The following is a 15,604-nucleotide window of genomic DNA, read 5'->3' as shown; positions in this document are numbered from 1 at the left end:
TCTTTAATATATTTTATCCATTGATATGAAATCAACACATCATTCAACTTGTATCAACAACAGTAATGCCAGACATTAGCATTTCATCTTACTAGTCCCCCTATGTGTTTTTCAGACAGTCACCTCCCATGTGCAACAGCCAAAAATAACTGTCTTATAATATTAAGATTTTTTTTTTTTATACCTCAAATGATTGTCCATTGTTTGATATTAGCCTTCTTTCTTGAAGATAAATCACCAAGGACTGATTAAGTGCAGTCAGCAGGAAATGCTTTATTTCAGAAGACACTTCTTTAGCCTTTTGCATCCTTTTCCACTTGCAGGGATAACTGTTTTTCCAGTGTAATTTCCTACTCTTTAAATAATAATTACATGTATTGCACCTGCTTTCCCAGGAAAAAATTAATTAAAATACAGTGGAATATCAATGTTTAATGCAGAGATTATTAGAACTATTTCCCTCGGTTCAAAATACAAAGTCGCCAGTCTTTTGCTCCATAGCGAGCAATGAACACACACTCAGACATATACATATAAAATAAACATTTGTATCTTTTTTTTTTAAGTGTCATTCAGCAGGTAGGAGCCATGGTGGGCAGAGACAGACAAGTGCATCATGGGGAACTGACCTTTGACCTGTAAGAATAGATGCACAAGGACATGTTACACTTGATCAGTAATGCAAATAGGCATCACTTGTGAAAGAAAAAGACTTGCAAGACAGATGGGACTTCATCATCTGATCTCATCTACTGAGGGGGCAGGAGAAGGATAAAGGAACAACTCTCAGGGTGCCTCAGATTCACACTGGTTCTTTACCTCAGTGCAGGGCTAGGGCACAGAGCAGCAAGAGCCAATCAGGTTAGCTTGTGAAGGCCTCGAAGTCTGAGTCTGAAACAGGAAGCAGGAAGTGTAAGACAAAAGCAAAAAGTCCAACTTAAATCCCATGTATGTTTTACTAGAGATGGAGACCAGAACACAGCATGGATCAGAGCAAATCAATGGAGAGAAGAGCAAAGTGCTGCAGATGAGAAACAAGCAGGTAATGTATTGTAATAATGCCACATACAGCGAGACAGTGTAAATGGACAGTTCTCCAGAGGCTAAATGGAGACACATTAGTTAAAATAAGATTCTGAGTGAATATAAAAGAAAGCAGAGAGAATATGCTCTAAAAGATATACAACAATTTTAAAATGGCTCATCCGCATTTGCTGTGTTTTGGAGCTCCACAGAACCATAGGAAATCATTCAGACTACATGTCAGATTTTTATTATACAGTAAATGTATTATTATTATGTTGAAATTGCTGTTAATGTGCAGCATGAAAAATATATGACTACCATATTCTGAAAAAATCAAATATCCCAACTCTTCTTTTAGCTCAATTTTTATTTGTTATTTCCCTTTTAACAATCTGAAAATAAAAACAGCAATAACACTTGTCAGTTCAATGTCATACAAATAATACAGGCTGATATACTGAAACTATCTGCTTTACTCTCTCTCATTCCCTCTCCACACAAAATATTAGTTTGGAGAGTATACATGATTGACAACTCAGCGTCAATGAGTCAAAATGATCTGTATTTGTTTAAAGTGATGATGTATTCTCACAGCTGTGCTTATTTTTTTGCCAGTGAATAGTTATCCTTTAGAAATGAAAACAAAAACCCATGCAATATAAAATAACTCAAGCACTCATGAAAAATATATGACAACCAAATAACAACTGGGACACTGCCTGTAATAAGAAACCTATTAAGGCATGTCTTTGAACATTAGTAAAAAATAATAAAAATAAAAATAAGCTATTACTACATATAACTGGTAGCATTATTTGTTCTTGGTACCTTTGTTTTGGCACCAACACACTTTCTGTTACTTTCAGCCTTCACAGATACAGCAACGATCACTTCATCGTATGAAACAGTTACTAGTGTTCAACTGCAAATGTGTGCATGGGTCTTTGTTTGTTTGTGTGTATGTGTGTGTGTGTTTGTGTGCGTGTGTGTTTTGTTATAAGTTAGCCTGATAATCAGACTGAATTGCCATTTTGTTTTCATTTCATTATAAGTCTACAGTCAGGCACATTTAGGCTTTATCCTGCGGCACCATAGTAACTTAACATTCAACAACGTAGTTCTCTCTCACACACGCATGCACACACACGCACACACACACATTGGGCAGACAGGCTGAATAGTTTTCCAGTAGCTCTGACGGTCTATGGTTTGTTTTTGTTTACATGTCTAGGCCTCTGCTGAAAACCACACTCAGTGCTACTTGGATCTCGAGCAAAGGAGCAAACAAGCCACTGTTTTAGTGAGACACTAAACCCTCAGCCGTAGCTAAGCCAAGCTGACACCGATATACCTGTAACTGAAAGTCTGTAAATTGCAGAAATATAATGTCACCATTTGAAACCAATACATAGTCTGTGTATTCCCATGAGCTCTCTGCCATTTTCATTTATTAAGATATGTCCTTCATTTTGATGGATTAAAATGCTTATTCAAACACTAATACATTTTTATCTCAGGCGAAAGCCTGGACATAATCAGTGCAGGTGGAGGTAAGGTTATGTTGTTGACGTGGAGGATGACAGTCTAGTTAATTTTGCACACAAGACAGCTCAACTGGAACAGGTTTAGTATTTTTCTACGGTGCACTTAAGGAAAATGTGGCTACTGTACCTCCTACGTTTCAAACATGTCCAAGGGAAATCAGACTAGAAGTGTTTTGATGATGAAGCTCATTTTCACACATTCCCAGTCACTAATGCAGAGTTTTGCCATGTTCCTCTATTGGAGGAAATATTGTCTGGTGCTGAAAACCACCTTACTCACTGAAATTCATTGCTTTGCTTAAGATACCTTTGTTTTTCTGACCAAACATTTGTAGTAATAGTGTAAATATGGTGAACAACAGTACAAATGTGCAAAGGCACCAAAACAATCAAAATATAAAATATTTTTATCATGATTATTTGTCTATAATCAGTTACAATGCTATACACACTCTCCATCGTGCTTTGCCTTCATAAAGTTTTGTTACCAAATTACAGTCTACAATCTGACCAAAAATAGTGATGATATTCTAGTTAAAGTTCATTTAGGCCAAGATATTCTCAGTTTTAATGATACATGAGCTCCTCACTACTGCAACTTCACAAAAAAATATAAAAGCATTTCTATCTGCTCTGAATGGGGAGCCTGTATTATATTTACAAACTATTTGTATTTGCAAAAGCGAGTGAGTGTGTGCTTCACTAAACTACTTTTTGCTTTACAATATCAGTTGACCACTGAACAAAATCTAATTCGATTTTCTGTCATGACGACAATCACCGGAGAAAGTTCTGTGGCTTAGTTTTGATTTTGATCTATTGTTTCAGACTGGGCTGAAAGTGCCACAGCTCTGATACATTGCATTTGCCAGAGAGTCTGAATGAGAAATTTCTATGGCAAGGTTGCAAATGACCAAACACACACCCACACACACACACAAACAAAATATATACAAACACACAAAGATTTCAGAGCAGAAAACACTCTAATAGGGATTTAAATCACCACCATCTTATCCCCAGCAATACGTGAATATTTGGCAAATCTACAAACATTCGTAAACAATCTTCTATATTGCTTCACAGGTACAAAGCAAAACTATTTAACTCTTGGTTTAACTATTTAACTCTTAGGTGGAAAAGTTTGGGTTGACTATCAACAACGAAAGCCAGCAGATAACCACAAACCCTGTCAAAGCTGACTCACTGTCTCCTTTACAGCTGTTAAGACTTGTGATCAGTTGAGCCACTGCCTCAAATTAAGAGTCTGGCAATCACATTACATTAGAGTCTGGCTGCAGGCAGAACACTGAGGTAAGTATAAAGAATAAGGCATCCCAATATATACAAACACACTGCTTTAGCACATAATACACCCGCGCTTCTTTTTCTTTTTCACATCACTGTCATCACTATTTTTGATGGCAGGTTCAAGCTCTTCTTCACTGCTCTGGCTTACTGGCGTAGTGTTGGAAGTTGTGGGTGACTCAGGAGAGAGGCCAGCCTCTCTGGTTTCCTTTCCTTCCTTTTCCCACTTATGTTCAAGCCTTGAACCCGATTTAAACTGCCCGTCTTTATAATTCTCCTCTATAACAACCTTTACATTACTAGTCACATCAACATTTTTTATCTTAACAGCCCCGCCTCCTGTAAGGCCACTACTGTTCTCATTCATGGATCTGCCCCCACCCCCAGCACCTGATATGAAGTCAGTAGCAGCTGCTCTCTGCTGTGCTTCCAATTCTGACAGGCTGCATGCCAAAGCCATCTGCAGGTCTTCGTCGTCTTCATCATCATCACTACTTCCCACAGTCTCTCCAAAGTTGTAGAAAGGGGCGGAGCTAAATGACCGATGAGTGGCTGCAGAGAAAGGGCTGTGGCGAGATCTGTCGGACTCAGCAGGTGATTTATTTTGGAGTCGTGGCTTCTGAGGGGAGTGATGGGACTGTCCCTCTCGTCGGCTTAGCTCTAAAGCAAGGGCCATTTCATCTTCCACACCTGGGAACAACACACAAAACAACACAGGTGTGTACGTGCGCAAACAACAGGAAGGAACATATATACACACATGCATAACTTAGAAGAGCAACAAGAGTTACATAATGTAGAGATATCGTACCACAAATTTATCTTCAGTATCAATGTCTAAAAAAACTGCTATTCTAACACTATAGGTTTGAAAAAACCTTGTTTGACTTGAAAGTTTTTTGAATAGCAAATGTCGTTCCTGTCTTTGTGAGCTCTGTTACTCTTATTTTGCAAGTGGTGCTGGTTTAGATGAATTTGTTGGTTTCAATTCAAGATATTGGGAACTTTTGTTGTTTGACTTCATGCTTCTTTTATGGAAGCAGTAAAATTATTTGAAACCAGTGATTTTTTTTTTGCAAAACTAAGTTAGACAGGTATAAGACAAAGTTTTTTTTCCTCAAATTTCTCAATCACAAAACTTAGTGTGTGTGTTCTTACCATTAATTAGGACACTCTTTAACACCCCATCCTCCTCAATTTCTATTCTTTCCTGCCCGTTCTCCTTTATCCTGTAAAGAAGACAAATAAATGGTTGTGAATGGTAATATTCAAACGCCTACATCATTCTTCTTTCTGTGTGTGTGCATGCCATTGTGTGTGGCACTTGCTCTTATCAAACATAAATGCATATTCAATCTTGTGAATATCACCCTGTAGAAAAATTTCTGTGAATTCCTTAAATATCCATGTGGCTTTTGATTACAGTAATCTGAGCTCCAGAGAGTGCTGCAGGGATAACGCATTTCTGTAGGCCAGCCCGGAAGTTAGCATCACCCTGGTTCCTTTGACAGAAAAACCAATGGGATTTCTCCATAGGCTTTTGGATTGTTGCAGAAAATTAGTGCTGTGACAAATAAAAGCTTATGATACTTAATCTTCTGGAAGATAATCTTCACAAATTAACATATTTTTTTTTTTCAATTTTGAAGTGTAAATACAATCGCCAGAATAAAAGCTAATGTTAGGCTATAAACAAATTACAGCATGGTCACATGACTTCAACGTCACACCACTAAACTAAACCATTTGATTTAGCATGATTGCCTCTTCTACAAAGCTTTTCCTCTTAGAAAGTTAGTAATAGTTTGCAGGAGCATAAGTATAAACACAACGAGGCTGTAAAGGTAGACTGGTGAGTAGATCGATTTTCATGTTCAGCGTGATGATGTTTAACATCCCTGACAACCTCGATAGTCTCATTTGGCCACTTGTTAACAACCTCCTTACATAAAATCTTAAAAAACCATGTGTGTGGTATTTACTAACGCATTTTCTGTCGTAGAATGAAACTTTAGGATTTAGGACTCATTCCTGCAGCACTCCATTACCAGTGTAGGTTTGCAGACAGCGCGAAAATATGAGGACTACAATCACAGCTGCAGCCACAATTTGTAGTTTATAAAAATAGAATGAACAGTCAGTCAAATAAAATCCTAAATATCCAGCTGCATTTAAATAACACTTAAAACACAATAACAGAAGGAATGAAATAGTTAAGCAAACCGCTAAACTTGTTTTTTAGACTGAGGTTTGCAGTTATAAAACATTTGCATGCAAAATGCCTTCACAACTCAGGGATGATTACGAGCTAGAAATGTAGGAGTACTTTCCAAATCTATAACTACCATGTGGAGCTGCAAACTAATGTTACTATAATGTTTGTTTCAGCCTTGCTGGAGTGAGATTTATCATCTCAAGATCTTTTTTTATGTATTTGCAAAGTGCTGGAAAATAAAACTGTATAAAAATGGCAGGTTTCAAATACTTTTCTGTGAATGTTTCACTTTTCTGATTTCGAGGAAAGACATTACATACTTCTTGGTAGTGGTGCGTTTGCCATTTATGATGCGAGTGGAGGTAGAAACTGATTTGAAGTTGCCCATCCCTCTACCCATGTTCTGCATCCCATCCAGACCCCCCAGTGAAGAGGAGAAGGAGGTAAATTCAACTGGTTTAGGACACAAGATCAGGAAAGGGAAGAAAAGGGGAGATAAGAGAAAAGCCTGATTATTTTGCTTTACAGTACCCATGTCTGTGCAAGAGTAGTACCATTCTGTTTAATCACTGCAGAAAGGTGATGGTGCACCAATATGAAAAAATAATGAGAAAAATGTTGCCCACCAAATTAATAACCCATTTAAAAACATAGTCACCTGATATTTTAGCATGAAACACGAGTATAATTATTATTATAATATGGAGTTTAATACACATTTTCCACTGATTTATAAACTGACTAGAACTATGTTTAAGGTGTTTTAGCAGCTTTTTCATACAGTTAGTGACCGTTTACCATTAGATGAAGGGAAAGAGAAGAAGCGACTGGGGCCAAGGCGAGAAGATGAGCTTCCAAACGATGAGAAGTCATCTGAAAGAGACATAGATATGTCTGTTAGGATTTAAGTAGGATTGAACAGTTGCCCAGAGGTGACCATCCAAAAATTAAAAAGATCTAATTGACTGGAGCTGACTGAGTGTAAAAACTATTATTTTGATCATAGTATTAATTTTACAGAATATATAACCCCATCTATGGCAAACAGCAGAAAATTAAATCCCGAGCTGAATAAAATTTTAACCACCAAAGCAGGAAAAATGAATAACAATGCTAATAAAACACCACACGTATCGTATATTGTGTATGACTTACCAAAGAAACTAGCGAAGGGATCCTGACTACCAAAAAACTCTCTGAACACCTCATCTGGGCTGCGGAATGTGAAGGTGAATCCTGGGAAATCTGATGAAAAGTCAGAGCTGGAGGAACCTGGGAAGGGAAGTCATCGGGGTCAAGTGGATGAGAAGCAAACAAGGAAGAGAAAGATTGGGAATATTATACGTAGGAGTGAAATGAGGGAAGAGAGAGAGGAGGAAATGGATGAATAAGGAGGAATGAAAAATGGTGAAGAATTGTTACAGAGGGGGAAGGATAATGATAGCCAAAGAAAGAAGGGAAAGGGAAGAAACAGGAAGAAGAGACACAGAAAGAGAAAAGCAAGTCAACAGAATTCAACATCATTCATGTGTTCATGATTTCCAAAAATAAAAAATAATAATGGATGATACAGTATCTCAATAGCACAGCAGCTGTTTTTTATTTACCTCTGTGTCCCATTCTGTCATTTCCATATCTGTCATATGCATCACGCTTACTCTCTGTGACAGAGGAAAAGAGCACAATTTAATGGTGGAATCAAAAGGTATCAATACATTCCTCTTTTTTTCATACAAACACCAAACACACACATTCAATTAAATGTAACGTGTTATAAATTCACTTAAAGATTTTATGAATCAAGATTCTCTCTGAAAAGCTCGACTCCATAATACAAAGATTCAGATTCATGACTCACAGCGTAAGTACAGATCAACTCCTCAACAGCACACACACACACACACACACACACACACACACATACACAGACAAACACACACACACACACACACACTGTAATGACTTACTGTCAGACAGGACTTCATAGGCCTCAGCAAGTTCTTTGAATTTTCTCTCCGCTTCCTCCTTGTTGTCTGGGTTTTTGTCAGGATGCCATTTCAGAGCCAGTTTCCTGTACCTAAAGACACAACACAGAGACATAGCTACACTGGCTGACTCATACACACAAATAAATAAATATATACAAAGATATGCACTAATGCAATGATCTCTAACACTAACACTGTGATCTCTAACAAACTAAACAAGTTATCTTATGGAAAACCTTAGAAAAAAATATGGCACCACTCCATTTCTCTTTCAAGAAGTCCGTATTTTTCATACCAGTGGTTCTCAAACTTCTGTTTATGGGTATAAGCTGGTTTAGTTAAAATGTATAATGAGGTAGTCTATTTTCAATATTTTGTCATTTTTTGTAAATACTTCTACATGTTTTGAAACAAGGATGAATTGTTTTTTTTAATTAAATTTGAATGGTCTAAATGTGGTCTACATAAAAGCCACTCAGACAACTAAGAAACTGCCACTTCTTAAAAAGCTTAAATGTTTTCCCAAAAAAATGCTAATTTTAACAACAAATATATTTTCAGAAACTACATTTTCTACAAAAGTGAAACCTTGCTTTATTGTTTATTCCTCGTATATTCTTCAGAGAATCTCACTATACTCACGCCTTCTTGATGTCGTCCTGGGAGGCTGTTTTGGACACTCCCAGAATGTTATAGTAATCCACCATGTCTCCACCCGTCACTCTTCACCCCTCTGACATGAAAAAACGTAAAAGTTTTCTTTTCAGTAATGCATATAATCAGATCTGATTCGACACACACATTCTGCATTTTTCAAATTTATGTCTCTGATGGCAAAAAGTTTGGAATCTATGGTATTCCAAAAATGCTCAAAATTAACAGAAGTAGCTCTGTGCTCACTATTTATTCAGTTTGGAGACAAGTGGTCATATACAGCGAGGGCTGTAAGAAGCTAAATTGTAATGTAAACATAGTTGTTTATCATTCTGCACAATGTGTTGCCGAATGCAGATTTATGTCATTTCCTTTCTGGAATTTTACACAACAGTCTTTGTCTGTTTTAGCCTGTTTTTGCACAGGCGAGGCTTGACTGACATCTCCACCACTATCCTGTTAGCTTTGCTGCATCTGCTAGGTCAGGACAACTGTTACTATTACATGTTGTTCAATGGCATTCTGTAATTCTCAACATGCTCACCCAACTTGAGCATAGAGCTAATCTGCTAGTATAACTGAAACATCTGTGTGCTAAGTGTTAGGTATCAGTTACAATAACATGTTTGTTTCATCTCCTTTTTGTTTGACCAGCAATGAAATTCACCTCAACTGAACTTTTATTTTTTGTTTTGTTTGTTTTTTGTTTTTTTTTTGGGGGCGGTCTCCAGCAAAATAATTTTAAAGCACACTTTTGTTGGCAGTTTTGCCAAAGAAGTCAGACAATTAAAATGTATCATGAAGTTATTTGCTTATTTCCTTATTTTGTGTAACACTTGCTGAGTTAAACTAACCTTAATTTCAATCTAGTCAATATTACATTCAATTCAATGTCAACATCTGATTGGTGTTGTTAAGAATTACTTGTCAAAGCTGCACTCTCTCAGTAACACATGAGTTATAAGAGCCCTGAGTCATCATGCATCCCTCAAGCAATGAGAAATGAATCGTTGACTGCCATTTTGATTTCAGCTAGAATCAATACAATGATCTAAGTCTCACATCTATGGCCATACCTTAAAAATAACAACAGTAATCATTACTAACTAACTTTGGCAAGACATCTTGTGGACTAAAATAATCAGATGATGTCTGGTTTTGATAACAAGGAGTTTCAAGTTAGTTTAACATTTATATGGTTAATTAGAAAAGTCAGATGATTTTTCTGACAATTGTACTGTAGCATAAAACATGGCTTCATGCTACAAAATGTTTGACACATTAGAAAGTGCAACTATCAAGTGCCCTTGAAATTATGAGACTTCAGTACAGTCAGTGGCTCCATTATAGCCACAGTCACAGTCAGCATGCTAACCCCCATACCAATCTTATTAGTGGGCTGCAACAGTTTTGGGGCTGAAGGGGACTTCCAAACTGAGGTAAAACAACTAAACTTAACTTTCTATGTCCCCTTAGGACCAGCCATGCGCTCACACAAGTATTATTACTGTGTTTATTTCTAGCCTTGTGGCATCTGACAACTGCTGCTGACATGACAGTGGGCCTACACAAACTTACATACAGGAGCAGATGCAGTTGCACGCACAGGCGCTGGCTACACTGAACATGAAAGGTGCCATTAACGTTATCTGGTATTTTGGTGACACAATATTCCCTTTTATGGTAAAGTTAGGCGTGAAGCAGTGAAGTAAAGCAGCAATTCGCAGCGTCTACACAGGCTATTGGCTGCAGTGACAACTTCATGACGAGCCAAAGCTACGGACCTACCGTCTGAGTCCTTCGGCCTGGTTAGTGGGGAGTTCAGGCGTGTGTCCACCGGGTCTGGAGCAACAATGAATGAGTTATGTTAGCGCGGTGCGTCTGGAATGCGCTCCGCTCCCCCTCGCTGTGCGGCAGCCTCACACCCCCTTCCCACAGTCGGTCCGCCTGCTCTCCGCCCCGACACGACCGCTCCGTAACGACACGGTGCCGCTGCACAGCACCGTTACGTTGTGCCTCTGCGGTCCAACCCTTTAATTCTCCACCTGGGGAAAAACAGGCGGACAGTCGGACCTGCTTCTGCCGCTTGTGCCGCTCCGAGCTGCGCGCAGCACGTCCCCGTCAGCTGAGGGAGGAAAATAGAGCGTCTGGAAAATGCCAGTGTTTTGAAGCGTCACCGGACCCGCCCTGCCCCAGTGTCCGCCTGTTGCTCTCCGATAATATAAACGCACACAGGCTAAGCCTATAAACCCAGTTGCGTCTGCTGGTGTCTGCGTGTGGCTAACCAGCTAGGCTAGACATATAAAGCAAATAGTCACCGACAGTTTCATTTCAAAATATCACCAATTACCTAACTACATTAAATGTCACAGTGATCGGGCTAAATAAATTCACTGAACTAAGCTCTACTTCTTCTACAGCCTAATGCTGCATAATTTATATGATTTATTTTTGGTACCCTCGGTTTTAAGTACTTTTGCCCATGCAAGATTTTGAATACATGATTTTTCTTTTGTAGTGGAGTATTTTTACACTGTGGTTTTGATTTTGCTTGAGTAAAAGATGTGTACGTCTTATATTCAGTCATAGCTATAGTCCTTCAAACTCATTCATTGTAGTGGACCAGAGAGGTGAACTACAAGGTAACTGTGTGACTCATCCATCATCAGAGTACTGGTCAGGATCACATGATGAGCTCATCAGGTAAATTCATTTGGACTGGTTTGTGATGTCTGATATGATTAAACCTGTTTATGTACTGTACAGTCTAAGGACAAACCAACTCCCACAACTTTACTAGGTGGTCACATTACTCCCATCTGGTGGCTAAGGAAGCAACTGCAGGAGCGAGGCCAGCCTTGCCCATTGTATACTTTGTGACTTAGTCATCAACAGGGCAAAAAAAGGCAGGAAATTGGCAAAGGCAGAGAAAGTGGAATTTCCTTTATAAATGAATGCAAGCTGCACACAGACTGAAATCCAGCAAAACACTGCTGGAAAAATCCCCTCCATGATGTGGCAATGAACCAAAATGTAAAGTGTAAAATGTATTATATATTGACTTTGATTTAAATATTTTGTATATTTCCTAATATATATCGTAGTGTAATATATTATTACACTGTGATCTCCCTTATGCAGATAATAGTCCTTGTAAATGACTGAAGAGTTCAAGAATGATTACAAGTTCATTTAAAAGGTTCATGAGAACTTTTTATTGATAATACTGACATGTCACCATCACAGGTTATCAGAATGTTGATGGGAATGTGTTACGTTCATGATAACATTTGGAATGTGTGATGATGTTTGATACTTCAATACTCCTCTCCCTCTTCATCCTCCTCTCCCATGCTGTCAGTGCCCACCTCTTCATAATCCTTCTCCAGGGCAGCCATATCCTCTCTGGCCTCTGAGAACTCTCCCTCTTCCATGCCCTCCCCAACATACCAGTGGACAAAGGCCCTCTTGGCATACATGAGGTCAAACTTGTGGTCGAGACGGGCCCAGGCCTCAGCGATGGCTGTGGTGTTGCTCAGCATGCACACAGCCCTCTGCACCTTGGCAAGGTCTCCACCAGGAACCACAGTTGGAGGCTGATAGTTGATGCCAACCTTGAAGCCTGTTGGGCACCAGTCCACAAACTGGATGGTGCGCTTGGTTTTGATTGCTGCAATGGCAGAGTTGACATCTTTGGGCACCACATCACCACGATACAGCAGACAGCAGGCCATGTATTTACCATGACGAGGATCACACTTCACCATCTGATTGGCTGGCTCAAAGCAGGCGTTGGTGATGTCAGCAACTGACAGCTGCTCATGGTAGGCTTTCTCAGCAGAGATGACCGGGGCATAGGTGGCCAGGGGGAAGTGGATACGAGGGTAGGGCACCAAGTTGGTCTGGAACTCTGTCAGGTCAACATTCAGGGCTCCATCAAAGCGAAGTGAGGCTGTGATTGAAGACACAATCTGGCCAATGAGCCTGTTCAGGTTAGTGTAGGTTGGCCTCTCGATATCGAGGTTTCTGCGGCAGATGTCGTAGATGGCCTCATTGTCCACCATGAAGGCACAGTCAGAGTGCTCCAGAGTGGTGTGGGTGGTCAGGATGGAGTTGTAAGGCTCCACTACAGCTGTGGAAACCTGGGGAGCTGGGTAGACAGCAAACTCAAGTTTTGATTTCTTTCCATAATCAACGGAGAGTCTTTCCATCAGCAGGGAAGTGAAACCAGAGCCAGTGCCTCCACCGAAGCTGTGGAAGATTAGGAAACCCTGCAGGCCAGTGCACTGGTCAGCCTGAAAGGAAAATTGGCTTTGATTAATCAAAATCCCATTCCAGCTGCACAATCTAATGAAATGAAATAAGAAATGGAAAAGTCACCACTTTGTCTATATCTTTCAAAACTGGAATTCCCTTTTCTTTCTTTCTTTTTTTTTAATAAAAATAGCTGAAGCAAAATGCTTTTTGAAGAGCTCAAATCTTGTTAAATGCTAAACCTGTCCAGCAAATTAATGTCCCAAAGCTCTCACCAGTTTACGAGTCCTGTCCAGAACCAGATCAATGATCTCCTTGCCGATGGTGTAGTGTCCACGGGCGTAGTTGTTGGCAGCATCCTCCTTTCCTGTAATCAGCTGCTCAGGGTGGAACAGCTGCCGGTACGTTCCTGTACGCACCTCATCTGTAAAGGGGGCAGTTAGAGACCAGAATAAGAACAAATGTCTCTATGTCTAATTCCCTAAATATCATATTTCCTCTGATACTATAATTGAACATGAGATAGCATTAAAGCTGGAATACTTTGCTCAAAATCAAAGTAAAGTGTCATCAGTGTACATGTAGCTTTTTTGAGGTAAAGATTTATGTGCACAATTTAAATTAAACAAACAATAGTGGGAAATAATGTGGACTACTGACCAATGACAGTCGGTTCCAGGTCGACAAAGATTGCTCTGGGAACATGCTTTCCTGCCCCTGTCTCACTGAAGAAGGTGTTGAAGGAGTCATCTCCTCCTCCAATAGTCTTGTCAGAGGGCATCTGTCCATCTGGCTGGATCCCATGTTCCAGGCAGTACAGCTCCCAGCATGCATTGCCCATCTGGGCTCCGGCTTGGCCGACGTGCATAGAAATACACTCACGCTGAATAAATGAAGGGGGAGAGGTTGGTTAAAGAAAGCCACCAGTTAATATGTTATCAGACACACATTTACTACTCTGTGCTACTGTAGATATTTTCTATAGCAGTACTGCCTGTCTCCAACAGTGATTGCATAGAAATAATTGTATCAGGATTGAATAATACAGCCACAGTTGATCAGTGAGCACTAATGTATTTCAGGTCAGCTCACATTGTTCAGTTGAGAGGGTTCATGTTATTTGTTATAAAAAGGGCAAAGGAACATGGAACGTGTATTGTATTTCCTTAGTGCTTTGTGGTGCCTTTGTTCTTTCTTATGACAATCTGTGGTATGATGTCTGCTCTCAGTTCAGAGAGGAAACTGCTTAATTAGCAAAGAAACGTTTGACTGCTGAACACTGTCTGCCAGAACAGAATGTTAAAGCTTTCTGCTGCTCAACGTCCGCACAAGGAAGTCAGCATTTAAATGAAAGCTCTGTTATAATATAGCTGCTGCAGTAGAATCCAGCATACCTCTCTACGACATATAGCTACAGATGGAATGCAGTTTTGAAAGCCTTGGAATTAGTTTTTGTTTTTGAGAGTTTTCAGGGAAAAGAAAGGAAAATGCAAAGTAAGGCAGTATGTGGCAGACAGAAAGGGCATGCCTCAAGAGGATAGGAAAACCTTCCCCCACTTCTTCATCCTGTGCTTCCTCCCTTTCCTCACTCCCTCCCCTTTTGTGCCTCTCTCCTCCCCCATCCTGTGCAGCTGCATAGTGCTGTGTAACAGTCAGGGATGTCTCTCTCTCTCTCTCTCTCTCTCTCTCTCTCTCTCTCTCTCCCCCTCTCTTTCTTTCTCTCCGCATCTCTCTCCAACTAAAAACTCCTAACAGCTGCAAAATGGCTGCCAACTAACTTATGCTGCCTGGGCCAGACCACTCCTCTTTTCTCTCTTCTTTCTATCCATCCCCCCACTGCCACGATTACCCCGGTCACTCCTTCTTAGCGACGAAAACTCTTAATTCCTCAAAGAGCACACAATTATGGCTCCACTTAATTTTTTCCCTGTAGTTACATTTGTTTCCTGTTTTATGACTAGCTGTAACATATCAAACAAGTAGCCTGTGAACATGTGAAAGCAGTCTAACTCATAAAGTGTCCATTGTCTGGCCTAGATTATTCAGTGTCATTCCATAAATTCAGCTCAAAACTCCTATCATCTAATAGCATAGAGCTGCTTTTGTATCAGTAAGGCTCTGTGAGCATTAGCTGTATAATCCATCTAATGCTAAGAAACAGACACAAAGGCAGGATGAAGGAAAAAGAGATTGGAATTTCTAGGCTACGTCATCAGCAGTTACTCACCATTTTGTCTGCTTGTCCTGCGACCGACGTTGAGGATTCAGACACAAGGCAGAAGTGCGGAGGAGAGGGAGAGTCAGGGTTTATATAGGCAAGGATGTGGAGGGGGCAGGCAGGAAACCACAGCAAGCAGCTGCATAGCTCATTGGCGGGAGGGAACAGCAGTTTGAAAAAAAAAGAGGGAAGTCCCTATTTCTTTATGTCATGTTATCCACCCTCACATTCATTTGCTTTGTCTTTCAGTTTGAAGTTATGTGCTTATGTATAGAAAAATAACCCTATTTCATTTTCTCTATAGCACTTTTGCCCATCTGCACCCACATGCTCATCAACACACATGCATAGTCCACCCTGTGTCTGTATTAAATCATTTAATGAATAATCACACAGT

At 39.8% G+C, this 15,604-nt stretch overlaps 2 protein-coding genes across 3 annotated transcripts; both read right to left on the bottom strand.

Annotated features, from left to right (window-relative positions):
- Nucleotides 1-253: 253 nt before the first annotated feature.
- On the bottom strand, nt 254-10,812 carry dnajb2 (DnaJ heat shock protein family (Hsp40) member B2). Of its 2 annotated transcripts, none has more exons than XM_071461352.1 (11): nt 10,524-10,812; nt 8,724-8,814; nt 8,061-8,170; nt 7,701-7,754; nt 7,249-7,365; nt 6,892-6,966; nt 6,414-6,546; nt 5,037-5,107; nt 4,269-4,568; nt 820-891; nt 254-636 (listed from the first exon to the last, which is right to left on the bottom strand). In XM_071461352.1, exons 2-10 carry the CDS (start codon nt 8,786-8,788, stop codon nt 863-865), a joined length of 954 nt encoding a protein of 317 aa, XP_071317453.1. In that variant the 5' UTR covers nt 8,789-8,814; nt 10,524-10,812; the 3' UTR covers nt 254-636; nt 820-862. The 2 variants fall into 2 exon arrangements, with proteins under 2 accessions (XP_071317453.1, XP_071317533.1); XM_071461432.1 differs by having other exon boundaries at nt 418-636; nt 10,520-10,652.
- Nucleotides 10,813-11,926: 1,114 nt separating this feature from the next.
- Nucleotides 11,927-15,339, bottom strand: LOC139607877 (tubulin alpha chain). The gene is made up of 4 exons (XM_071461228.1): nt 15,217-15,339; nt 13,650-13,872; nt 13,265-13,413; nt 11,927-13,030 (listed from the first exon to the last, which is right to left on the bottom strand). The coding sequence occupies exons 1-4, from the start codon at nt 15,217-15,219 to the stop codon at nt 12,053-12,055; spliced, it is 1,353 nt and encodes a 450-aa protein (XP_071317329.1). The 5' UTR covers nt 15,220-15,339; the 3' UTR covers nt 11,927-12,052.
- Between the last annotated feature and the right edge of the window lie 265 nt (nt 15,340-15,604).

This window comes from Trachinotus anak, unplaced genomic scaffold, assembly GCF_046630095.1.
Source record: "Trachinotus anak isolate AG129_WGS33_773 ecotype Australia unplaced genomic scaffold, CSIRO_AGI_Tana_v1 ptg000001l, whole genome shotgun sequence".
Classification (NCBI taxonomy): Eukaryota; Metazoa; Chordata; class Actinopteri; order Carangiformes; family Carangidae; genus Trachinotus; species Trachinotus anak.
Note: the sequence above shows the minus strand (reverse complement) of the source record. Positions and strands in the feature narration are given on the sequence as shown.